General features: G+C 35.8%; 4 protein-coding genes across 5 annotated transcripts in view; 1 reads left to right on the top strand and 3 right to left on the bottom strand.

Moving 5' to 3' along the window:
• The window catches only part of LOC126966543 (protein Tob1), a 40,830-nt gene extending 38,484 nt beyond the window's left edge, over positions 1–2,346 (top strand). Inside the window, exon 4 of the mRNA XM_050810677.1 lies at positions 200–2,346. Within this exon, the coding sequence (XP_050666634.1) occupies positions 200–562 (363 nt within the window). The 3' untranslated portion in view covers positions 563–2,346. The remainder of the gene's footprint in view (positions 1–199) is intronic.
• The window catches only part of LOC126966542 (uncharacterized), a 309,865-nt gene that overhangs the window by 160,746 nt on the left and 121,299 nt on the right, over positions 1–27,820 (bottom strand). The window lies entirely within an intron of this gene.
• On the bottom strand, positions 7,642–18,591 carry LOC126966471 (zinc finger protein 91-like). The gene is made up of 5 exons (XM_050810530.1): positions 18,277–18,591; positions 17,460–17,606; positions 17,287–17,376; positions 16,977–17,057; positions 7,642–12,989 (listed from the first exon to the last, which is right to left on the bottom strand). The coding sequence occupies exons 1-5, from the start codon at positions 18,415–18,417 to the stop codon at positions 8,706–8,708; spliced, it is 4,743 nt and encodes a 1,580-aa protein (XP_050666487.1). The 5' UTR covers positions 18,418–18,591; the 3' UTR covers positions 7,642–8,705.
• LOC126966536 (ras-related protein Rab-37) overlaps positions 19,853–27,820 on the bottom strand; it is a 75,297-nt gene continuing 67,329 nt past the window's right edge. For both annotated transcript variants that reach the window (XM_050810670.1, XM_050810669.1), the window contains exons 5-6: positions 23,862–23,972; positions 19,853–22,842 (exon numbers count right to left, since the gene is read on the bottom strand). In XM_050810670.1, coding sequence (XP_050666627.1) covers positions 22,598–22,842; positions 23,862–23,972 — 356 coding nt within the window. In that variant the 3' untranslated portion in view covers positions 19,853–22,597. The remainder of the gene's footprint in view (positions 22,843–23,861; positions 23,973–27,820) is intronic.

The following is a 27,820-nucleotide window of genomic DNA, read 5'->3' as shown; positions in this document are numbered from 1 at the left end:
TGTGCAAGTTCAGCAATTGTAGACCAAAGCAACCGACTATGTTTTCTTTAGACTGCACCATTGTATAACTCAAATAAAACTAGAGATGTCTAATATTCTTGCAGAAGAATGGGTCTGAATGATTTGTCATAGCAACATTTGTCAACCCTATCGTATTCTCATTTTCTTGTTCATTAAAGGAGTCAATCCATTGTTCCAGGTGACCCGCGCGTTCAACCCAGAGGCGCAGTGCTTCCGGCCCGTAGAGCCCATCGCGGCGCCGTCTCCCCCCACCCCCGCGGCCTTCTCCCCCGCGCCACCGTTCCGGGCGCAGCCTCTCACCTTCACCACGGCCACGTTCGCACAGACCAAGTTCGGCAGCACCAAGCTCAAGAGCAGCAGCAAGCGCGCCAACCGCATGTCGCCCACCGAGTTCAGCAACTACATCAAGCAGCGGGCCGTGCAGCAGCAGCTGGCGGCGCGGGCCCTGTCGCCCGCGGACCCGGCGGCCTACTTCGGGGCCCGGCGCGAGGGCTCGTCGGCGGGGCCCCCGGCGCCCTCGCACCTGCTGCTGGCCAACTGAGCGACCCGCTGACCCGCCGACCCGCTGACCCGCTGACCCGCCAGAGACGCGGCCGCGGTTTATTTTTTTATTTTCCGCGGGGGCGACCCGCGCCGCCTGCCGCTTGTGATATCCGTACGATTTTTCATAACTTTTTTATTCTCGTTGATTATGTCGATGTGTAAATTTGTCGATAGGAGCGATGAGCCGCCGCAGACTCGCCGGCGATTTATTTTCTTACTATTGAAAGCCGAGTCGACTCTTTGATGTCTTCGATCATCGATATCGATGTAATGTTATTATTCGTAGGATAAGGATCCGACGGACCGCGTGCGCTGACGACGACGTACCTTACTGAGCGAGCCTCTACTCATACGTCCTCCGAACTAAGAAAATATATAAAAATGTATACTTTATATATATCTACTCGTATGCGAATTCTAATTTTTCACGTGGAAAAGCCAATAGATAAATTGATATTTTTAATATTCATAAATAAATTCATACTTTATAAGACGTAGTGTAAATTTGGTGTACCTACTTGAATTTGATATAACTTGCATATCGTTTTGGACGCGGTCGAGGCGGCCGGTTCGCGCGGCGACCGCCCGAAGGCGTCGAAGATCTCATATAGCGTAATAATCATGTCTCGTATGACTGTACCCTTATAACTGTATAATTACTATACATAATAATATAATATAGAATAGTACTAGCTACGTTTCAATCTAACAGTATTTTTTTAAAAAGATATTAGTCCTCGTGTACATTGGTGGCAGCCTCTCCGAAGGCCGGACTTAGTCTACGGTATACTTATTATGATGTTATAAAAGTTGTGAGTGTGAATAAAATTGATATATTTCTCAATTCATTAAGTAACTGGTGCATGCAAATTCATATGATAATGTGTTATTTATCTTTTTTATATTTCACTTGGCAATTTAGTTCAGTGTTTCAATCGAGGTTAGGAATTGTAGGGGGCTGTGCTGAGTTATGCGGGTATAGCTTGTCGTTTACGGTGCGTGGCCTGCAGAGGGCGCCTCTTGACTCCGTACAATGGTTACAATACTATTATTCATTGCACGGAGTACGGAATATTCATACTATACGTTGTACATCTGTAATAGTCGAAACACATGATCGGGTTTTGTTCAGCCGAACCATCGGATGGTCTCGTGGGCAAGTAGCACCAATTGGTCCGGACTGTAGTAATAATAATTTTGTGTGATAAATAATACGATACGCGTCCGATGATTCGTACCAAATCCGTTCATGTGTTTAGACTATAAGTTGCGACAGAAATCTTGTTAATTTTCATAGATTATCTTTATTGAATAGTGTTTGTTATAAATGTGATTGATTTACGTTCACCAGTACAAGTTCTCGATGAATCGAAAAGCGCAATAATGACAAGTTGTATGATTACGGAAATGTGCATTATTTTTTTACGATTTTTATATTTTGATTTAGTGTAAGTCTAGCTGTATGATAATTTAAATAACCGTAATTTATTATCCTACTCTTCTAACGTAATGATAGCTCGATTGGAAAACTGGCCAAAACGCTGCAGTATTTTTTGTAGATAAAATCTATTATGATAAGTAATTAGTGTTATGAGATTTTTTATTATAAATATTCTTTTTATTTCCCTTTGTTTTGTAAGATGTAATATTACTCGATGAGGTGTATAGAAGTATTGCATAATATAGATGGCGGTGTCAACAGCCGCAAATATAATTAGTCAATAATTTTTCATATTGTTGTACGACTTTTTAAGTTTATATTAAAATGTTTTGTGCAATCTACTGAATGTTTTTTTTCTTTTGATCCGACGTGTTTGTTACCAATACAACGCTATTAAGTGTGGTGGCTGATTATGAAATTCTTTTTTATAGTGTCAAGTATTTCTAAAAAATATCCTATTTCTGCAGAAAATTAAGGCACTTGTTACAAAAAAACTTACGAATTAGGGTTAAAAAGCTTACTTGTGTCGTGACGTCATGCTCCGAGAATGTTAGTACTATAGATGTTAAATCATTTTTTTTTGGTTTATATAACCAGACTACTAGGCGTTAGGCCAACCCTCTATAAAGGGGTTATTCTAATTATGTGACGTACAAGTCTGTTGTTGGTTTACTAACATGTAGAATTATAACATACAGTGTCTAAAATACAACCAATCTCTTATTTGATCTGATAATAAGTAGGTATATTTCTTAGAACATTATTTCAATCAAAATTGAATTTATTCATTAAGGTCAAAAAACACATATGAACCTCAAAAGTTATACGTGGTACAACGTGGTATAAACGACCAGTTCGAAAAATATTCTCAATGAGAAGAAGTGGCAACAAACTCATTGCCACACTTTAAAATCAATGTTTACAGCTTCATCGTTTTACAATCACAATGTATGTGAAGCGATGCGACAAAATCTCTCAAAAGTCAGTAGTTAACTATAAAATAAGTTAAAATATCAAAGAAAAATTTAACTCAAGAGTTATTTATTGGGAGCGGATGCATCAATCCACACACACCGTAAATAAATAAATGTATTATTATATCTATAACGTAACCTTTCTTAAAGGCCGGCGACGCACCTGTGATGCCTCTGGTGTTACAAGAGAATGTGGGAGGCGGTGATCACTTAACATCAGGTAATCCGAACGCTTATTTGTCCTCCTCTTCTATAAAAAAATATTCATATGTTTTAATTTTTAACCAGTACTGTTACTGTAATATTTTATTTTTTATGAAAATAAGGGACGAGTCGAGCAGAACAATCAGCTAATGGTAATTGATACGCTCTACCCATTACAATGCAGTGCCGCTCAGGATTCTTGTAAAACCCAAAAATGCTGTCTTCTGAGCGACACTACAATTGCGCTCGTCACCTTGCGAAATAAGATGTAAAGTCTCATTTTCCCAGTAATTTCACTAGCTACGGCGCCCTTCAGGCCGAAACACAGTAATGTTTACACATTACTGCTTCACGACAGAAATAGGCGCCGTTGAGGCACCCATAATGTAGCCGGCTTCCTGTGCAAAGGAGCCTCCCACTGGTGAACTAAGATCTTCATTGATATTTGACTTTCTTGATATTGCAACTTTCTTGCTCAGGCCTGAGTTCCCGAAGACATCTAAATAAACTCACAGACCTCATAACTGTGCATATAAATTGGATTTTTGAATGTTTGCAATTCCTCCATACGTACGGTTTTCAAGGAACTTTCTTTCACGCACTACTCTGTGATAATACTTGCGCGGTGTTTTTAAGTCGATGGACCGTCCAAAAAAGCGTGAATACCGGAAACAAAACGTGTAAGCTCTCCTGCTGTTATTCCAAAACAAAACGTGTACACCTGCTGAAAAATAACGGGAAAAACTCATGTGATTCCTTGAGTGATGATAGAGAACTAGGATGGTGTGATCAGTTGTCAGGTAACTACGCCGTCTGTCATTTTAATACGAAGATGAAAGTGTCGCGTGGGTTAAAACTCAAGTGATTCCTTGAGTGATGAAAGAGAATTAGGATGGTGTGATCAGTTGTCAGGTAACTACGCCGTCTGTCATTTTAATACGAAGTTGATAGTGTCGCGTGGGTAAAAACTCAAGTGATTCCTTGAGTGCTGAAAGAGAATTAGGATGGTGTGATCAGTTGTCAGGTAACTACGCCGTCTGTCATTTTAATACGAAGTTGATAGTGTCGCGTGGGTAAAAACTCAAGTGATTCCTTGAGTGATGATAGAGAACTAGGATGGTGTGATCAGTTGTCAGGTAACTACGCCGTCTGTCATTTTAATACGAAGTTGATAGTGTCGCGTGGGTAAAAACTCAAGTGATTCCTTGAGTGATGATAGAGAACTAGGATGGTGTGATCAGTTGTCAGGTAACTACGCCGTCTGTCATTTTAATACGAAGATGAAAGTGTCGCGTGGGTTAAAACTCAAGTGATTCCTTGAGTGATGAAAGAGAATTAGGATGGTGTGATCAGTTGTCAGGTAACTACGCCGTCTGTCATTTTAATACGAAGTTGATAGTGTCGCGTGGGTAAAAACTCATGTGATTCCTTGAGTGATGAAAGAGTACTAGGATGGTGTGATCAGTTGTCAGGTAACTACGCCGTCTGTCATTTTAATACGTAGTTGATAGTGTCGCGTGGGTAAAAACTCATGTTATTCCTGTCAGAGATGCTTAATTTTTAGGGTTCCGGATCTCAAAAACAAAGGAACCCTTATAGAATCACCTTGTTGTCTGTCCGTTCGTCTGTCAAGACCCTTAATCCCAAGACCGCGTGGAGGTATCGAGAGATATTAAAACGATATACTGAACTCTGCAGTCTATTGATGCTGGGAAAAAATCAAACTTCTAAGTAAATGTCAAAAGTAGATATGGCTGTTTATGCCGCAAAAAACGTATACTTCGGCACTCTCAAGGGAATCAAAATTAATAGGGTATTCTGTTATTGATAATTGGTATTTTCCGTTGTCCAAGAACTACGAAATTTGCCAAGTTCCTACCTAACCTTGGCTAAAATCATATAAAACACAAGGCCCTTATGCAAGGTTCGACGCGCAGTCCAAATTTTGAATTAAGTTAGCCGTGTCATGTGGAGTAGGTATCGTAAGAAACAGCTTGATTGGCATAAGCTCAAACAGATTATTAATTATTTTTATGATTTATAATAGTTTTTAATATACTTTTTAATTAATCTAATTAGAAAGAATTTAAAAAACCCATTTCCATTTTTTATAAGTATAGTAAGTAAAGGAACAATATACTAATTGCATTTTGTTTGATTAACGCGAGTTAAATGTGTAACATTTATAAAACACTTTTTAAAGAATTAAAACGCGTGTAATTGTTTCTGTGTTTTTACTTTAGATTTTGCATAAAAGTAACATTTTTATTAGCTTTTTAGTTAACCCGACGTTTCGTGACCTTTCCAGAGCACGTTTTCAGGGGGACAAAAGTGTTTAATTTAAATTTAGGTAATAATATGTGAGGAACCCTCGGTGATCGAATCCCTCTCGCACTTGTACAGTTTTTCTCTATTACAATTATTGCCACCAATAAGAGATGCGACGCCACTGTTTATAACTGGGTGTGTGGAAGTCGTCGAAGTAATGTTAGTGATGATTTAAGTGCTACGTTACAATCATTGTATTTATGCCAATGAAGACCATTTCGTTAATATTTTCGCAATAAGTAAAAATAATACTGGGATTCACCCATTCAACTTAAATAATTAATCAAATTCAAAAATCATTTATCCGCTAAGTGTCATTATACTTATAAATGTCAAATTTATTCAATGTAACACATTTTTCGGAAAAGATTACCTTTTATGACTTGCAGCAAGAAATCCAGCTTCAGCAAATTACAAAATATTTAAAAGGTATGCTATGCAAAGTGATTCAATTAAAATACTAATTTATCGAGGGTTTTTTTAGTTTATTTCGCAGTAGGTAAGTTAAAAAAGAAATAGTGAATAAATCATGAAAAACCAGAAGAGTTACGAGTACCTGCAGTGCATGCATGTATTAATGCCCTTACACTGTAAATACATAAAGGTATACTATATATCATTCAGGTAAGGTTCTATAAAACGATAATAGTTTTAAAGAAATACCTACCCATACATAAAATAAATTGTAGATTAAAGTGCCAAATAGTTTCCAAAGTATTAAAATGTACAAAATTGCGATAACAGGCACCGTAAGCGGCGCCCATCTTGTAGAATGATGTATCACTTCCCAAATTTCAAGGGAATATATAGGTAAGGTAAGCCACCCCACGACGCCACCACAAGCAATGCCATTTAGCAAAAAAAGGCAATGCTCAAGAAATACCTCCACTCACAATAATTTTATGGTATGTCTTACAAGGTTTATCTTGCTTTTGCAGAAATATTAATTTAGGTACCTACCTAGTAATTAGTTCCATACTTACTTTGGTCACAACAAAAATTTGGAAGGATTCTATTCTGCGGCGAAACCCGGATGTGCGACACACACATTTTTATCACGGGTTATAAATGTTCAAGTCCTTTTGTTCAAGTGTTCAGAGCTTTTTAAAAGTGGGAGAGTCACGCTGCCGTCTTTTGACGTCAGTACAATCGGGTCAGACTCGTCCGGGTTACTTACCACACTCTCACAGAATACCGACGTGAAATACTGCTCGAACCCGAAGCCCGTGAACGCTGGAGTGCCCCAAGGCTGTATACTATCTCCGACACTGTTTCTTCTGCATATCAACGATATGTAGGACACCTCCAAGATACAATGCAATGCAGACGACAGCACTGGTGATGCCGTATACACGGGCCATGTAGTCTCTAGGGAAATCGTCGACCAGTGCCGGGAGAAACTTGTCTTCTATCGAGTCTTATCTTGAGAACGTCGCGAAATGGAGTCAATTGAACCTTGTCCAATTTTACCCCAAGAAGACTCAAGTTTGCGCGTTTACCACTAAAAAAAACCCATTTGTCGTATCACCGCTCTTCAACAACACTTCTCTTAAAGCCTCGCCTAGTATCGGAATACTGGCTCTGGAAATCTCGAGCAATTGCCAATTCCGTGGCCATCTGGAGGGCAAAGCCAAATTGGCTTCGAAGAAGCTGGACGATTCTAGCGCTCTACAAAGCGCAGGTCCGGCCACACATGGAGTATTGCTATGTTTTACGTAAAAAGGTTTGAGCAAAGTCTCAGTATGCTCTATAGATCTCAGCCTTAGAACCACCAATAAGTGTCTGGAGGAATTGAACTGAAAGTGGCACAACATTTTCACATCCATATAGTGAGGGTAATATCCAAGCTAGTCGTGCGAAGGTAGCATTCGACGGCAGGAATCGGGTCAAACAGCTATGAGAAGCTTGATAAATGGAGTAGAAGACTCACAAGATGCATTCCCTTACGCAACACTGAGTACCCAAAAGCTCGGCTTTCTCTTTTGCCATATGCAAGCCGTTATGGCCATAGTAACTAAGTAGCGGGCTCAACTGGTTTTTCCTTGCACAGCCACATTGTGGAATGTGGTTCTGAACCGATATGACTTTAAGGACCTCCTTAATGTTATATTTAAAAATAAAACATCAACATTATTACTTAAAATTGCTTTATTAACGAAATCAAAAATATGACAACCTCATCTATGGATAAGCTATACAATTACATAATATAAATCAGTAAGTGCTTACATGATGGATTTAGATTTTTTGATTTGGAATTTTGAACATAATTTTCATGAACACAATTTCGCTGTTGCAGTTAGTAATAATCATGATATCATACAATATAATGAATTTTTATTATTGTGTGTCCAATAACTTTGACTTAGACAAGAAATTAGAAAAAATTGCTTGGCATATTTGGCTTGGTCGCATATTGAAAACAACAAAGCTTGTATATATTTGAAATGATTTGATCAATTCATAGAAAAATCTTAAGTACTAAAGCTAAACCGAATGTTTACTAGCAAATTCAGTCATCAACATTGTAGGTACGTTCGCCATAGATGAGTACCAGTAAAACAGAGCCGTCGTGTGGCGGCTTATCAATACAAAATATACATTCTAGTTCCTATATTAATTAATAATGAATTACTTTATTAAAACTTAATCATGGCTATAGAAAATAATAAATCCCAAAGATTAATCGAAACATATTTACACAAAAGTAATTCAATTTATTAACAAGATTAACCAACATTTTTGGCTTTTCACGTGAATGTTCTGAAAAGGTTCCGACATCTCACATTACACTAAAATGTATATATTTACCATGCTAATAAGCTTACTTCAGTATTTAAAATACAGAAGAACGGTCACTTTACTTAATTATATCATATGTGTTATAATTACACAATAGTATGAAGTCTGTAAACCTTGATAAGTAGTGTCAGTCATTCTATGATTAAAATGTAAAATTAAAGTACTTAAAAGAGTGACTGCAGATTGCAGAGTATGCATAATAAATAACACAATTTTATGAGCAGGCTTAAAACTTAAATAATAAACGAACACAAACCAAACCGAATAAGGAATGATAACAAACTTAAGTTCTCCATACTGAGAGTACGAAATTAATCGGCGTATATTTACTTAGCAAGTTCATTAATAAATGTTTGCTCTATGATGGGGTATTGTACCATACGTAATTAAGATCAGTGGGCCATTTCGATGTGTCGTTGTAAACTCTTTTTGTTCATATAAAATCGGTCGCACATGGCGCACGGGAAGAAAACTTTCTCGTTGTCAGCATGCCTCGCCCGAGTGTGTGAAGACAAATCTATTGCCCTCGCGAAGTAGACGTTGCAAATGTTGCAATAGAACTTAGTTGGTGTGGCGTGCATCGTTCGGTGAGCTATCAGGTCCCGCGGCGTTGCCACTCCGTCTCCGCACTGCGCGCAGGTGAACTCACCAGGCTGCGGCATCGGTATCGAACCACCATCATCCTCCTCAGACTCTCCAGCCGTCTCATCTTCACCGTGCTGCGACTCTCGATGCATGTTGTACTCGGCTGAGTTATTGAACCTCTCTCCGCAAACTTCACAAGCGTATATTTCGTCATCCACCTGCGTCATCACAGAACTACCTTCACCGCCATCGTAATGTTTCTTCATGTGAACAATTAATGTCGATTTTCTTGTGAAACTCTTGTCGCATACGGGACAAAATACCGAATTCGGTTGATGAACCTCATCCATATGACGCTGATATGCAGCCCGTTTCGTGAACTCCCTATCGCATATGTTGCAGTATCTGTCGTCAATGCCGGTGGACATGTTCGTCTGATTGTCAATATCTACAGAGTCGTCGGATCGTAATTTTTTGTTCGGATTGACCACGGTAACCTCGACTTCGGGAGGCAGTCTTCGCTTGACTGCTGCAGACGATGACGACGGTGTCGGTGCTATGGAATGTTGAACTCGAGCTAGCTGGGACGCATCTAACACTTCATATTTGCTCACTTTGTTGGTTACTTTATTTTGGGGCATCCACAAGCCGCTGTTGTTAGCGGCAGCCTTTCCGTCCGGTGAACGGAGATGCCAACCTCTGTGACTTTTCAAGGCAGCAATAGATGTGTAACTCTTGTGGCATATTTCACAATCAAATGTCTGGGATTGAGGGTTCATCTGGTTAACGCATTGATGATTTTGTAACGCGAGTAAGCCGACAAATTGTTTCCCACACGTATCGCAGGGGTAGCACGCTTGGTAATCGGCACTGGGGTCTAGTGATTCTTGTTCAGGTTCATAATCCATATCTACATCAGGTATCACTTCTTGCGCCTTGCTGGGACCTTGACTCTCATTGTATCCCAATAATTCTCGAGCGTGCGCCGATTTCAAATGTTCATATAGTTCCAATGTCGAGTTAAGTGGCTTGCCACAAAGTTTACACATCTGCACTGTAGATTTGTGAACGTTCTTTCTGTGGCGATAATATGATTTCTTGTCCGCAAAACTAATTTTGCAAATAGTGCAACTCGACCTACTACTGCCGCTCGCTTCCACTGATGCAGGGTCTGTGGAACTGGCGTTTATTATTCCATGTTTAGCGCGTTTGTGTTTCCAAAGACTAGTTTTAAGTGGGAATCGTTTATAACACAAATCACATGAGAATGGCATTGCATCCTTACTGGGTGTTGATTGCATAGAATTTGGCAAATTGGCGAAGTTGAAGCTGTTGAATTGTGGCGTAGACAACATAGCTCCATTCTCGTCGGGGTTGTATTCATCTTCTTCTGTTGAGGCATGCATTGTATTCTCTTCACTGTCATTACGATCGTTCACCATATCAGCATGCAATACTTTTTTGTGTTTCCATATGTTTTTCTTGTGCATGAATCCTTTTCCACAAATGTCACAAGAATATGGGGCATTTGGCACATTAATATTCGGCTTATAGGGAGCCTGACTGATCCCTGGTTGCTGTACTATCGAGAAATGACGAATTGGTTTCCCAATTATTTGTGGGGAGAAACCTTTTGGTTCTCCCGGTTTTCTGTTGGTGGTTGGAACTTTGGAATGAATACGCATATGATTAGAGTAGGCCTGTCGGCTCTTGAATGATCTAATACAAAGATCACAAAAGAATTCACTCTCACCATTGGGTCCCACGATAGTAGCACCAGGGTGAGCTTGTTGCACATGTTCAGATAGTTTTTGTGGAGTACTGTAAGAATTATTACAAATACTGCAGGGATAGAATTTGACACGCAAATGGCTGTTCTTATGTTCGGCAAGTTCCGAAGGTCTTAAAAACTTCTTCTCACATTGGTCGCAATGGTGAGCAATTTGATTATGTTCCGCCACCTGATGATCAGTCCAAGCATCGACAGTCTCAAATATGGCATTGCACTCTGTACAAGAGTAATGATATTCCTCTGTTTCCTCTTTTACAAGTGACATATCTGGTTCTTGTTTTCCAAGTACCTTATCAGAGTGCTCTATGTATATGTGTTTATTTAGCTCAGTAGCATATTCATATTTGGCATCACAATGTTTGCAGTAATGTGGTTTTTCTTCATTGTGAACTATTTTCAAATGTTTAACTAAATTTGGATAGCCACTGTTTTTCTTTCCACATATGGGACAATCAGTTCTGCGGCCGTCAACACACTTGTTCTGATTATCAGGGTCATAGCTTCCAGCATGAATAGCCAAAGCATGTTCATTAAAATCTTGCATGTTGCCAAATTTCTCTGGACACACATCACAAGCAATATAAACAGTACATTCCCCATTCCGAATGTGTCTCTTCCAAATACTCTTATCCTTAAATCGAGCACGACAATGGACACAAGCTAGATGTACTCGAGATTGTCCGTCCTCATGGACATCTAAAACATGTTTCATAATAAATTGTTTCAATTGGAATTTTGCAGGACATAATTTGCATGCATATGACCTTGCATTAAATATATCTTTGTATTGAACTTTAGCATCTTTTGGTTCATCTTCAAGAACCTGATCATCGGTTATACCATTTTCGTTGTAAATAATCTTCCACAAGTCAGTACAGGTATTTGATCGCATGTGGCTAAGCAAAGCTCCAATGTGACTAAAAGTGACAACACAATTGTAACAGGTATGTTTTGGAACCTTGTGGCCATTCTTCTGCAAGTGTTGTATAACAGCTTTTCTTCGAGGATGTTCTCTATCACAACATAGACATCTTTTGGTATTGATCTGTTCAATGATATCTCGATATTTTTTAATAAATTCACGTTGTGTTTTAGTGACATACTGTTTGTCTGGGTCAAGCTCTTTGGGTTCTTCATCCTCCACCGTATTATTAGGATCACCAGATTCATCAAGATCTCCTTCTTCCTCTTCATTATTTTCATTATGGTAAGAATTATTCTGTATTTCTTCATTTATCTCGACGACAGGCGCCATAGGAACTAGTTCATCATCATAGTCATTCCCATGATTCTCAGTAGCCTTTTCTTCTTTATCGTTGATTTCCTTCTCGGCAATCTCACCATTGTCTTCTTCATTGTGTTCATCACCAATAAAGTCCGTTTCATCTCTTTCATCATCGTTTTGCTCTTCTTCAACATCGGCAGTACTTACTTCTTCTTTAATATTCTCTTCAATTTCATCTTCAACTGTTTCACTCGGTTGATCTTCGAACTCTCCCTGTCTGGCTATTTCTATTTCATTTTCCGAGTCCATATCTACAGTGTCATAATTTCTACCTTGGTTGTTTGGTACATCATCTTCATTTTCTACTTCTGCTTCGACTTCGTCTTGATTTTGATCCACGAAGACTTCAGGTTCCGACAAAATAGTTTCTACCTGGAATGACGCTATTTCTGGTTCAGAAATCAATGTCTCGGGACTTTCAGGCCCCGAATTGAGTATTTCTGGCTCTGAGACAAGCACCTCTGGCTTAGAAGTAAGCAAAGTTTTTAAAATTTGTGGTTCCTTTTTCTTGATTTGTAAATCTTTCAGAGCTTTAATGCGTAGAGGATATGGTAGACTATTTTGTTGTGCTTTCCTTATAGGGATTGGTCTAGGTGGGACTTGTAACTTTTGAGGAGCCATTTTGAAAGGAGCAACAGAACTATGTAAGCGCTGCATTTTATGGTTTATTGGATTTGGCATTAAACGAGCCTTCGGATTAAATGGATTTGGTCTAAGTTTTGGTTGCATATTATGATTGTATTGCTTTTTTGCCGTGATTTTGTTTGTATATCTATCAAAGCTGTGAGAATTAAGTTCGTGTCGACGTGCATTATGGGAATATCTATAAGATCGACCACACACTAGACAATCTTTGGAAGCAAGTTGCTGAATACCTTGACGGGCGTTTAATGTTTCACCTGTATTTCGCATTACTGTAATTGATACTTCAGGGATTTTGGGTGTCACAGGATTTTTGGATTCTTTATTTATTTCTGCTTCTTCCTCTTCTTCATCTTTGTCGCTCTCCGTTCCCTATAATAAGAAAACAAACATGTTGGAAAGAAACCCAAATTACTTGTAGGTTTTATTATGAAATGGTCTGATTTATGGTTCTGTGGGTACTGTCAACTATTAGTTGACATGATCGTGATAGAAGTTACATAATATAAAATTGTGCTTTCATAAATTAGTAAATGGATAGTACAGCCTAAATGTTCGGAAATTTACTAATACCTACATACATTAAATTCAGCTAATATTCTTGTTAATTTTTTTGATGACAGTCACCATCACAGATCACCATAAGATATATTACCTTGGAATATGTGTACTATCATAAATATATTTTGTTTTTACTTCATTTTTATTTAAGGCATCTGTATCTTATAAAATTTGAGTGAACAAGCAGACAGCTCACAGCAGTGGGAGGCTCCTTTGCACAGGATGCCACCTATTTCTACAGTGAAACAGTAATGTGTTTCGGTCTGAAGGGCGCCGTAGCTAGTGAAAATACTGGGCAAATGAGATTGAACATCTTGTGTCTCAACGTTGACGAGCGCTTGAATTGTAGTGCCGCTCAAAATATTTGGGTTTTTCAATCATCCTGAGCGGCACTGCATTGTAATTGCAAGGGGCGTAACAATTACCATCAGCTGGACGTCCTGCTCGTCTCGTCCCTTACTATCATAAAAAAGTGACAGTATGATTTAAACCTTAATGCACCTCAAAACAACCTATTGTCTTAGTAAATTCGACAATGGTGTGAATAATAAGTCAAATCTTATATTTTACATAAATAGTGAGAATTAAAAAGTGCTTATTTTAAGCCTATATGAATAAAGTTTATTTCACTTTGACTTTGAAAATATGAATATACAAACAAAAATGATTGACTGAAGGAACTCAGAATGATATATTGTTTTTTATTTTTTGTCTTTTTTTATTTTTATTGAAATATTCCTTATAAACATTATTATAACCCAACAAATAACCCTATTAATATTATTGCCACTAGCGTAATAAGACACTTCCACTTACATAATATAGCATTGTAGTAGGTATAATAGAGTTTATCCAAACTCATATAAAATTATCAAATAAAGACATAGAATAATCTAACACAAGAAGCCTTCATTCACAAATAATAGTAGTTGTTTTTTATTTGTACCTACAACTTGAATAAAAATATTATAAATTATACATAACAATTCAAATATTTTCATTCAAAACAGGATTTAATCACTTATTGAACATCAAAGACTACACTTCATTCTAAAAATGATGCCTGTTAACGAATATTAAATTATTATTAGACTTGAAAAGATTGGCACAAAAAACTGGCAAAAAACTTGGCACAAGTTTTTTTTTAATTAAATTTTGTCACAATATAATTTATTATAAAACAGAATGAGGGTGGTTGCTTTATTACCACATAAACATTTTCAAACAATAACAATTCTTTTGAATTTCGTTAAACATTTAAAATCTACTTTAACATCAAAAACATAATATTATAAAAGTTTAACTTAAAAAGTAGTAATTCACTTATGTCTCATCTAATAAATACTAAGACCCTTATTCATAATAGTCTGCTAACTTAAAGCATTGCTAATTCTCAGTCTGTCTTCTTCTATTGATCTAAGTCAGAATGAGAAAAAACACTCCTTAGCGGCTGTTTAAAGTTAGCAGACCATTATGAATAAGGGGGTAAATACTTTCTGGCCTAATTCCATTTCATGAGAATGCTTAACTGAAAGAATTAACTTTTCAGAGAATGTTCACTATGAAAATATGAATATGAAAAAATGTCATATATTAGAACATTTCTATACAAATGATTTAAGTTTTCTTTAGTGTTAATTCCGCCAATATTTGTCTTTAAAACAATTCGACACATGTTTCGCCTCTACACGAGGCATCGTCAGGACGTGTTGTCTCGCCATAATCTGGCACGAGACTCAAGTCTTCTCTTCTTCAGTCAGGATTGTTTTAAAGACAAATATTGGCGGAATTAACACTAAAGAAAACTTAAATCGTTTGTATAATTATGGATTTCCACAAAGTAACGCCTAATTCAATAAATTTTCTTAGAACATTTTTATAATTAGGTTACCTAACTTGAAACAAAAATGGAAATACCCTATGTAGAGTAAAAAAGAAATTATAAGCATCAATTAATTACTGAACAGTCTTCATAAGACCTTAAGATACTCCAGATTTAAATCTTATAATATTAGTTACATCTTTGACTTATGTATTTTAGCATATTTATATAGTTTTATAGTAAGCAATTAGTACAAATTAATACAGTGTGTTCTTTACAAATAAAAGTACAACACTTATAACAATATTGTTTAGTTCGTCTATCCCTTTTTGTAGTCTGATTACAGATTTTACAACGTCGTCTTAATGAATGAAAGTTGCTATTACTTTCAAAAGCATCTAGCCTAGGACGCTTTACAAGAAAATTGTCTATCAATTTGATTTTTTCTGTAGATAACTCCATTAATTTTAGTGCAAGCTCCTTAATAAACAACCGTCTCTGAGGTATATTTTTATTATTAGAGCTGCTCCAAATAACCTGAGCATTTATAGAGGCAATATTCAAAAGCATGAAGAATAAAGAGAGAGTCCAATCATTTGTATTTTGCATTGTTGTATAATAGTGCATTAGAACATCTACGACTTGAACAGCAGAAACATGTCTTTTATACGTTGAAACTGAACAGGCACGCTTCTTGTAATATGTGGGATCATTTGTCAGTACATGAGCGACCTTATGTTCAGAATTCACAAGTGATGATAAAACCATCTCATTGTTCAAAAAGCCCCCCAAACTTGGCTTACATAACCTGTGGTGTGAAAGAAATAAAGGTGGAATGTTGTCATTAGTTGGGTGTAGTGCGGCCATGCTGTATAAATTATATTCCTTCTTAAGCCTATTGATTAATGTCAGTGATGAGAACCAACTGTCCATAACAATTGTTTTTCCGGAATCTGCAAAATGCTGAAGTAATTTCATTGCTATATCCTCTGCACCAAAATATGGATCTGTAATGACATCCAGATTAGAAATATAAAAATTCTCCGGATCCACCAGAAGTACCATTTTAATTCCTTGCTTGATTTCTTTCTTTTCAATGCTATATTTAAATGGGCATGGGCCTTGAATCGGAAGCAGAACTTCATCAATGACAGCAGTATTACCAATACTAAAGGATGTTCTACAATTGTATGCAAATATCTCAAAAACTTTTCTCATTCTCTTCATGATATCTATTTCCATAATGCTATCATCAATTTTATTGTCAAACCTCAGATTCTGTAGAAGAAATTTAAATCTCTCATATTTCATTGCTTCTCTGATGCAAAGTGTGCCACATTTAATGTCCCAGAGGTCACTGCATTTCTGATGTGTTGGCCTCATTATGCCAACATAGTACAGTATACCAACTAATGTTTTTATTTCATTAACATAAGTCATATGATTGGTGTTACCAATTCCGGCATTGGTTGATGATACAATAAGTTCAATCAAGTCATCAGTAAATAACAATTTCCAAACATTTATTGGCTGTGAATATATTTTCCTAGTCTCAATTTTGCTCTGCCTTAATTTCAAACATTCTTTTATATTTTTCTGTATCTCAGCTTTTGACAATTGAGGATTCTTAGTTAAAACCTTATTATTTAAGCATTTATAGCCCATGCTATCAATACAGTTATCTGGTGTATCACTTCTTAATTCTGAATCACACTCAGAATCATGATCGGACTGATGAATAACCTCACACTCTTCATTACGTTGGAGTGAGTCAATAATATCATCATCTCGAATTATATTCAGTATTGCATGGACTCTCATCCAATCCATTCTTGGATCTATATATTTCTGTGAATAAAATTAATTCAATTGAACTAATTCTGAACATCTCCTATTTATGTCCTATACTTATTTTATGCAAGTGGAAGTATCATAATATTTCTATTTAATATTAATTTAAGAAGACAAAGTGTTACCTTATCACTGCGAGGTGTTAGACCGAGTGATGCCAAGATCGGTGGTCCTTCTGGTTGAACCTTATCAGCAGTTGTTGGAGTCTGCAAAATGAAACAATATTATATAGTTTTGTACAAACACACTAATATGACCATTGATCATGTTTCAAATAATTATGTATACTGAAAACCAAATATTTCATTTATGTGTTCATGACTTTCAGATGTAACAACATCAATGTGAGATTATGCTAACAGATAGATAAAAAAGTAGCATATATTTATATGTTATGTACAGTTAGCACCATTTACTCATACTTAATACACACACCTCATTGTCTGGATATGAGCCATCGATGACAACTCCATCATCATATGCTTCATCTGATAAACCTTCATTTGGTTCACTCTTAACTCTAATCTGAAAAACCATAATTCACAATTTAATGTAAATATATGAGTCATTCAATGACAACTCTAGATTATTCATGAAGAAAAACCCACCTCTTCTAGTAGGCTGCTCCCCTTGTTAATGAGTGACTGTAATTTGTTTTGTGTCCTTTCACAAACTGACTTGAAAATATGCCAATTATTGACGTTTTCCACGCATTTCCTGCAGACATTAGTTGGTAATTCATCATTTTCGTGTATCTGGAAAAATAACCAAACACAAACATTTTATGAGAGCAGTCAGTTACGCGACTCGCGATTCATCAGAACGAGCGGAGCGAGAACGCGTCTGATGTACATGAAAGATAATAATATGGCGCGAGGAGAAACTAAGTAGGTAGGCGTAGGTATATCCGCGCGACGGGCGCTGCTCCTCGGCCGAATAAGTAGAAGCGAGTCGAGAGGCGACCAGCGCGCCCCTCGAGGGTTACCGCTCGATATAAGTCTCACGCACACATCTACACTCACGCCGATAGCGACAGCGACGCTCCACCCGCACGAGGGACGAGGCGCCGAGCAGCGAGCTGCACAGGCCTGGTCGTCCGATAAATCAATACACCCGATGCCTTGCTTATCTCACGAACGCAGACCCCCTCCCCACCAGGCCCCCGGGAATAATGCCAAACCCGTACCCGACCCTCATCATGCGTTCCATACCTCGCCGGCTGCACGGAATGCGACGCTACGCGGCCACGACTCGAACGATAACCGAGGAGCATTACAAAATGGTGGACGATCTTACGACATCTCCACCCAGTCACGGCGATGCCTGTCATTAAGCGAAACGAGCCGGATGACGAGTTCTCACGTACACCAAGGGTCTACTTTCACTTATAACTTCTCACAATAACTTTAAGGACACTATCCTTACCTGAACAGACACGCAATCCTTGATTTTAGATGCAAGGGCAGGAGATTCGGTGTCATCTGAACTGGTGGTAGGGAAAATTGGTAATAATTCGCCTCGAGATGACAAGCACAGTCTACAAACACTATCATAATTCACACTCATTGTAAATAAATAAATATTTTAGCTATTATCACGATTTGCAAAACTTAAAACACGGACGCCATGTCACCACGACCACTTTAACACAAAGCACTGCACATCGCTCCTACTTGAACACGATAGCGGCTGATGATGAGCATGAGAAGTCGATGTTCGGCCGCAATAGCTGGCTCGACTCGCCGACCACCTGTCGTTCTGCGCATGTGCGCGTATTTTGTCATCAAGACAGCCAACATAACGGCGTAAAAGAGGACGGATGGCAGATGTTAAAGACCTGTTATAACATAAACATAATTATATTGGAGTCGATTAAGTATTTAGAATTTTATAATAATTTGTACCTTGTAGTAATATAGTAAATGTAAAACATTGCAAAGGCATCAAGTACTAAATATTAATAATTTTTAAGTTGCTTTAAATATAGTTTAAAAATATTTTGGTAGGGATCTAAAAGAAAAAGCTTTTGAAATAAAAAAATACGAGTTGAACTCTGGGAGTGTCATCAGAAGTGAAAACTTGAACTTTGTGCATTTTTAATATTTTGGAAGGGAACAATTTCGCACGAATTTCTTTATTTATCAGTATAAAAGTACCTACTAGCATTTATATGGTTAAATACAATATTCATTTATTGCGCTATCGTACCCAAAAATGACAATTTATATTACATAAAAAATTTAACACTCAGAAAAAACAACTTTCATCCATAATTTCCACGAGTTAATTTTATACCCATCCCCAGAAAAATGCTCAGCGACGCTAAAGAAGTTCTCACTTCAAAAATTAAAAGTTTGACTACGATTCGTATGTTAGGGTTTTTTTTAAATAATCAAATATCAATTCTTCTTAGGCATTACTTCTTAAGCAATCTGTTGAGAACAGATAGTTAAAATAGTTGTATGTTTTTAAAATATTTTTAGATCGAGATATTTATTTTCATGATTGTGAGTGATGATTCTAATTAAGAAATGATAAAAATTAATAGAATAATTAGATAGGATTTAAAAATACTCAAAATTTTCTTAAACTGTTGATTACACCTGGTTGCATGCCTTCACGCTCATTACTGACAACACACAGTAAACGGCGCCGATTTCAAATATTATAAAGTTTGACAACTGACTGAATTCATGCGGGAAATTCAAATTCAAATTTCAAGTCATGGAGAAGAATATAAGAATAATTATGAAGCTTCGAACTTCAAAGAACGTCAAATTTATCAATTGCCAATATTTTAAAAAATATTAACCAAAATAAGAAGTTTTGATTAAGCAGTAGAACAACTAAGTCAGTAAATGTTATAACTATATTTTTTCATCTAATATTAGTTTTTAAATAATACGGCGTTGCTAAAAATAGATCTATCACATAAAAATTAGACCAAAAGACTTAAGCTTTCAGGATAAGTACTTATAGGGATGTGAATTAAAAGATACTATGAATATTTATAATTTATTTTTTGCTCAAGCAACATTTATGGCAATAACATATTGTAGTATATTTAGGTTTTGCACAACATATATATTTTTATCTTAGGTACATAAATACTTAAATGCTAAATTATTAATGCAGATACATAGTATCTTCACAGTAAGATTTAATCGAATATTATATCTCTGGAACTATACTAATACTAATAATACTTTAATTAATATTATAGTTATCTGTCATGTCGCACTTCAAGACGCTCTATTTTTATAAGCATGATCAACAAATTAAGTAGGTAGTTATATAGTAGGTACCTAGTGGTACCTAGTGTTTGATACTTTTTGGTTACGATTGAAACCAACGTAATCTTAAATAAATTTAGATTGGTAAGTAATAAGTACCTAATAGTTACTTAAGTTTTAATTACAGACTTGTACATTGATATACATAAATTTACACTTTTTTAACACTAATTTAACTTACTCTTAAGGTAATTTATACACATATAGGTAAGTATTTAAGGTAATCTTGTAGCGCTTGACATCTCATTAAATAGCTTTACAATGTTTAGAAGTAATTTAGGTTGGTATCTACTACCTAGTAACAAGCTAGTAACCTATTTGTAGGAACTTAAAGGTTAAAAATTAATTATTAAAAGGCTAAAAGTATTATGTTTTTGTTATTGAAGACACCTATTGTTAGCATTAACAGTTACAGTGTTAAGATATCTAACCAAAACAATAATAAGAAATTATATTATACTAGCTGACCCAACAGAAGTTGTTCTATATAATATAATAAATATAATAATGTTTTTTTTTTATGAATTTGTTAATACTCGTACCATAACATCAAGAATAATTTCGTAAAATCATTTGAAAATATTCTTTCAATTTGTTATCTGAACGACGGGGGACACATCAAAGGAAAAATTTATATGTTTGTATTTATTTTTTTCGAGAATTTTCATATTTATTCACCTTTTAAACCTTCCCTGGACTTCCACAAATTATACAAGACCAAAATAAGGCAAATCGGCCCAGCTGTTCTCGTATTTTAGCGAGACTAACGAACAGCAATTCATTTTTATATATATAGATAGGTATGTTATCTTCACCCTTGTCCTCAAACAAAGAACAAACGCGAACGATCTTCACAGTCGTTTGTTATTTAATGGAGACTTATTAAGTTTATATTAATTTTCTTAATTCCGTTTGCCAAAAATGACCTTCACCATTAAGTGCAGCTACAGTCTTCTCACGAGGCCTTTATTTATTTACGGTATCATTAACTCGAGTGGAATAAATTCAAGTGACCAGTGTTTGTGATTCATTGAACCTTCCCAGGTCGTTCAATATATTATGTGGATTCAATAACTCTTGTGTTTATAATTATTAATTTAATTTTTTTTTACTTATTCTTGTAAGCCATTTAGTTTTTGACGTTTGAGTATTTTTGTTGCATCACTTTGCATATATTTTAATTAAGTATAATGATTTAGAACTTGTAATAATACGAGTACCTAATTTGTTTTGAAAAGAGTACCTAACCATAGAATTTCTTGCTCGTTCTTCTCTGAGGAAATCTGCCTTCCGAATGAGCTGTACGAAAAAAAGTCATATTTAAAGTGTAATATGATTTAACTATGATATAAAAAAATTTTTTTTTAGAAGAAGCTCAATGAAACTTTTAATATTTGTTTAAGCTTAAGATAATAGGACAATTTTTATTGAAAGGTCAATCAATACATGGTTCTTATTTGTTGATTTCTAGGTCTGTCTTTAAATGAAATAAAAATTTAAAAATATATTAAGTATATCTTTCACATACCTACCTAAACTAGACGGTAAGATATGATTTATATTATTAGGTACATAGATGTTTATAATTTTAATGCGGACACCTTTAAATGTAACTTTTGAATGATTTCTTGTACCTACAAGAATAATAATTAATAACCTTACATACCTATGTAAGGTTATTAATTATCAATGATCAAACCCAATAAAAAAGCTAATAAAAAATGTTTTGTTTAAATATTCTTAGCTTCTTGTGACAACCCTACCAAAATATATCCTCCCTGTACGGTGGACCGTTTATTGACGTTCACGTTCTCTATCCCACAATAGATAGGTATATACAATATTTTATAATTTCTCTATACTCTCTTAGTTAAAAGAGAACAAACTGTAGGTATAGAATGAAGAACGCCATGTTACTAATATATTATTCATTGCCAGCAACAGCTATATACTTATTACGTAGACTACGTACCACTTACAGGTAGAGGTCCTACCTAATTTGACTTATTTTGCCAATATAGCCTATAGGTATTATAGACTCATGGTCTGGTAGTCTGTTAGAATTTCAAATATTATAAAGTAGTAACCTAAGTATCTACCTAAGACTTAAAACCTACTAAAAATGCAATATAATAACTATAAGATTTTTATAAGAATTATTAGCGTGTACCTATATAATTATAACAGTTACATTAATAATATGTATATAGAATTAGACATTGATAAGATTTTTTTTTAAACATCTACGACAATAATTAAAAGCACAGATAAAAGACATCAATCAAAATGAATGTCCTTTTTTTACATAATATTCAATATTATTATTTATTACATAAATTGGTAAATACATCGATTTATAACAAGAAGAAAAATAAAATTTATAAAACACACGCACGACATCGCTTCATTGGTCCACAGCTATGCAGGTTCGAAATTTAAAATTGGCGCGAAGTTTAAGAGCATGGCGGACAGTGAGAGCGTTGTTCTTCATGTGACTGCTGCGCGCGCACAGCTAGCCGCGTCGTATCGGTGGGGTTCGCTTTGGCGACGAGAGCGCGTGCAACGTGGGCAAAGGCCGCTTCTACATTCAGGCCGGTTTTAGCCGATGTCTCCATGAACGCGACTTGATACTCTCTCGCTAACCGCTGCCCCTCCTCCCGCCGCACCGCGCGCTCGAGACCACTATCTGACTTGTTTCCTGGAAGGGATTGTTCTACTTTACAAAATATCTACAGCAGAATATGGCTTATCATCTGTGTTAACGTATGGCGGTATAAATATAGCATTCAATTACGTAGGCCATGGCATTTCTGACTATGTTTCTCAAATTTTGCGATTTGTCACTTTTGTCCACCCAATTCTTAAAGAAATGGATAGAGGGCCTTTTAATTTATCATCAGTGGAGAGCTGATTTAAAAATATTTGATTATAAAGACTATCCACTTTTAAGCCAAGCAAAATATTTCAGCTAAACATGTTAAATTGTCTGAATATTTTGAAAAAGCGTCAGTGGGGTAATAGGTTGACTCTCACTGCGGTGACACAGATTCGATCCTCGCCCGCCAGGTACCAATTTATTTTCGGTTTTTAAATTCATATTAAATTATACCATGTACATTTTCATATTATTTTCGACGCTTTTTAAGGTCAAGGTAATGTGTTAGAAGAGAGGATAGGCTGCGGTGACCACATACCATCGAGTGACTCGCATGTATGCTCGTTTGTTCTTTCTCATAAAAAAACATATTGAGTTAAAGTCTCAGGTCTATGTATGAGTTGAATGGGTTTTCTCAGAACATAATATTTTAACTCCGAAAACACAAAAGAATTTAAAAAAATTTATTGAATTAGGAGTTACTTTGCGGAAATCCATAATTATACAAATGATTTAAGTTTTCTTTAGGCATCCTCAGGACGTGTTGTCTCGCCAAAATCTGGCACGAGACTGAATATAATGAGCTCGTGTAGAGGCGGCAAACATTGGCGGAATTAACACTATAGAAAACTTAAATCATTTGTACAAAATAATTTAACTAAATAACTCTATAAAATAGCTGGTGAAACATTGCATGAAATTGTAATAGCAATTTTTGTTCTGAAAGTAATTGCCAGATCAGATACAATTTTTTTTGATGTAAGTCATTTTGTATCTCCATAATTATTGGTTCTTATTAAGTGGCTTTCTGATTATATTTTGACCTAGACGCAGCATCTTACCCAAGAGCATAATGACGACATCGTCTTGAGCGTACTCTCGGATCTCGCCAAGCCAGGCACGGATGTTGTCGAAACTGGTTTTGTTCGTCACATCATAAAGTAGCAACAAGGCTGAAAAAAATATTGAGTAAGTGCAAAACTGAACCTGCCTGTAAGACCAAGACGTGGTTTTTTCATCTCATGGCGCATTTATGACGATTCCTGTACTACTGCAACTCATAAATTGAGTCTTTATGTGTTATCTAATTCTAATACATACATATAGGTGTGTGTACGAACCAACGCTGTAACTTTTGCATTATTCTCACGGAAAATATGATACTTGTCTTACATCTTAAATAATCACAATGAAATATAAAAAATTATGTGATTATTCGCGAATATTGTAGCCTAAAGCCATCGTTAATGTGTTATAACATTTCTCTGAATGATTTTATAATTTGTAGTAATAAAATGATAAGTATAAATATAGCATTTTGTGTAAACAGCTATAACATTACTCCTTTATAATTGCCAATTTTTTGAATTTTAAACGTCTTATCGTTAATGTATACAAAAACTTAACAAATTATATACTAAAGCCTTCCTCGAGAACCATGCTATCCATTGATAAAAACAGTATGAAAATCTGTGCCGTAGTCTTTGAATTTATCGCGAACAGACAGTCAGACAAACGCGACGGAGGACTTTGTTTTATAATATGTAGTGATTAGATTTTTTAATAACTGCATTAAAAGAAAACCGTCCGAAAGCAATTTAAGCCTTGTGATTTCTAAAAGTTTTACGATTCTGACCAATGACGTTCAATACATATGGACATTTCATTCGCAGTCTGTTAGCGGAACGGCAAAAGTGTGCTTAAGTTAGCACACTTTTCTCCTTAGTCGTGTGTCAATCAACAAGTCTAATTGTGCAGTAAAAAATTGCTTAAGTAATACGTTAACCACGCAAAAAGAATATGGTGTGACTTATCACCGGTAAGTTTATTTTATTTTTATAAGATGGGTTTGCAAAAAGCGCAAATAATTTAGTAAAACGTATTATAATGATAATAATAATAATAAAGCCTTTAGTAATGATTTTCCATTTGATTTTCTATATTTTGGTGTTAGTATGTTAGTACGGTTAGTCGACAAACATGATTATTTTATTATTAACTTTTATGTTAGTAAGTTAGAATACATGCACTATGTTAGTTTTCTTTATAATTTTCAAATGGATCCCAGTTGGGTAAAGGCCTCCTCCATTCGTTTCCATTCCTTTCTAGTTTTTCCTTTTTCGAGCCAGTTAGTTCCGCCAATCTCTCTAATCTCATCGGTCTACCTTTTATGCGGTCTGTCCTCATTTCTCTTTCCTGCAGGTCCCTTCCATGTTGTGGTCTGAATGCTCCATCTAGCGTCTGTTAGTCTTGAAAAGTGTCCGTCCCATTGCCACTTAGTTTTAATAGTAAAACGTATTATTTTTGTAGAATTATTGACAAGTATTCACATCTCTTTCTCTCCCGCTTGTCAGAATGAGACAGATGAATGGAAGCGGCCAGCACACAGTCAGAAATGAAAACTTTAGAGCCGATCTTTTTTTTAAAGGCCTAATGAACAATGATTAGAAATATTGTATTTTGTGTACAGAATGGAATTGCCGGTGAATGTGAACGGCTTACAAGAACATGAACAATTACAAACTACTGCTATTTACACGGTATCACAGAAGTATCGTTACCTCGTGATAATTGATACTTATTTACACCGTAAAATCTGTAAAATCTAACATTCTTTCTCGTACTTGAGTTAATGAAAGTGAATTGGCGCCAGTTGCTTGCAAAAGAGTGTGAAGAATGTTACAAACCCAATAAGTTCTTATCATAATCAAATCCAATTCAAATTCAAATATTTTTATTCAAAATAGGATTTAAAATCACTTATTAAACGTCAAAAACTACTACAATAATCCAATAATCATTTTCGAGTCTGGTTTATAATCACCATTAAAGGATTTAAGCGTTTGAAAATTCATGCTCAAAAAGTATGATGATACTTTTTCAACCTTAAAAGTATTGAAGTTACAACCTTAAAAGTATTAAGCTGGGAGTGGGAGGCTCCTTTGCACAGGAAGCCGGCTAGATTATGGGTACCACAACGGCGCCTTTATCTGCCGTGAAGCAGTAATATGTAAACATTACTGTGTTTCGGTCTGAAGGGCGCCGTACCTAGTGAAATTACTGGGTAAATGAGACTTAACATCTTATGTCTCAAGGTGACGAGCGCAATTGTAGTGCCACTCAGAATTTTTGGGTTTTTCAAGAATCCTGAGCGGCACTGCATTGTAATGGGAAAGGCGTATCAATTACCATTTTTTTTATGGATTAGGAGGACAAACGAGCCTACGGGTCACCTGGTGTTAAGTTAACACTAGAGGAATCACTCCTGTGATTCCTCTGGCCATATTTCCATATTTCGGCTTTGATTTTGTGTGACGTAAGGTATGAACTGAATATTCGTCATTGATTCTGTCATTGAAATTGACCGAGAGAGTGACAGAGTGTCCAAGCCACTTTATTAGTCAGGGAGACATGTCAAAAATCATCAATCTAATCCTAAAGTACCGTATGCTAACGGACGACTGCTTTTTACGCAGACGTTGTAATATGACAAGGACCCATCCCTATTCCAACTCGCGAGTGTGAGGTCATGAAAGAATAATTAAAAGACTACTGATAACTTTTAACAACTCAAAGAAAAATTTAAAGAAATAAATATTATGACTGTTCATTGTCAGTACATTTATGAAAATTTAATATACGTTCACAAAAATCGTCACATTTTTGCTCTTAATAGTAATATTCATTATTATAAGTTATAACACTAGAAATAAGGGATTGCTTGTAACTTATTCTAGTAGGCTTCATAAGATACATAATAGCTTTAAGGGTAAATGTATACACTTTTATAATAAAGTCCCACCCACTGTTCAGGCATTATCTATAAATAAATTTAAATGTTTTATAAAAAAAATGGCTCGGTCGTAAATCCTATTACTCCACTGCTGAATATCTAAATGATCGGACAGCCTGGGACTAGATTATGATTATTTTATAGCGATAGAAATGACTGTACAATATTGTATATTTTTATTGAAAAGAGCGCAAAAAAGAATGCTGGGAGAGTTTCTTGCGCCGCTTCTTCTTTATGCCTTTATGCCTTTATGCCTTTTATTGCACAAACTGATAGTTAAAGGCGCAACTGAACATAAAATCCAATAATCTTTATAAAACTATCCTTTGTTAATTAGTCCATGTCTTTCCTTAAAACAAATGCAATGAGAAGCGTGATCGGGTAGTAGTACTTATTTGTACAATTTTAGAATTCATATATTATATTACAAGCAGACACAGCAAACGTTGTATTGCCATATAAAGTAATAAGAAAAAAATCAATAGTTAACATTTTTGGGGTATAAAAGAGACAGAAATGTTGCTATCACAAAAGATAACCGAAGTAAAGAAAGTTCTCGCGCACGTAGCGGTAATTGTCACTCACAAAGACATAACGATGCACTCCTTGTCTAAGGCATCGATCTACATAGAGGATCGATCGACATAATTGTTGTCAAATGTCAAATAGTATGGTTGCGTTCAAAAATTTAATTTGTGAGAAAACTTAAGATTTATCGATCTAGAAATAATTTGATAGATAGTCAACAGCCTTAGCTAATCTGGCAACTGTAGGTAGCTAAAATTAAGTTTGTTTTTTACCCCCTGAGAAAGTAAGAAAGATATAAAGATTTTTATTCGTTATTCTTTTTAAACTATTCTTTCAATTTGAATTCTGAACGACGAGGGACACATCAAAGGAAAAACAAAATTGTTGTTTTTATTTAATTCCGAGCATTTTCATATTTATTTTTAAGCCTTCTCTTGACTTCCACAAATAATTCAAGACCAAAATTAGCCAAATCGGTCC

This window comes from Leptidea sinapis, chromosome 10, assembly GCF_905404315.1.
Source record: "Leptidea sinapis chromosome 10, ilLepSina1.1, whole genome shotgun sequence".
NCBI classification, from domain to species: Eukaryota; Metazoa; Arthropoda; class Insecta; order Lepidoptera; family Pieridae; genus Leptidea; species Leptidea sinapis.
Note: the sequence above shows the minus strand (reverse complement) of the source record. Positions and strands in the feature narration are given on the sequence as shown.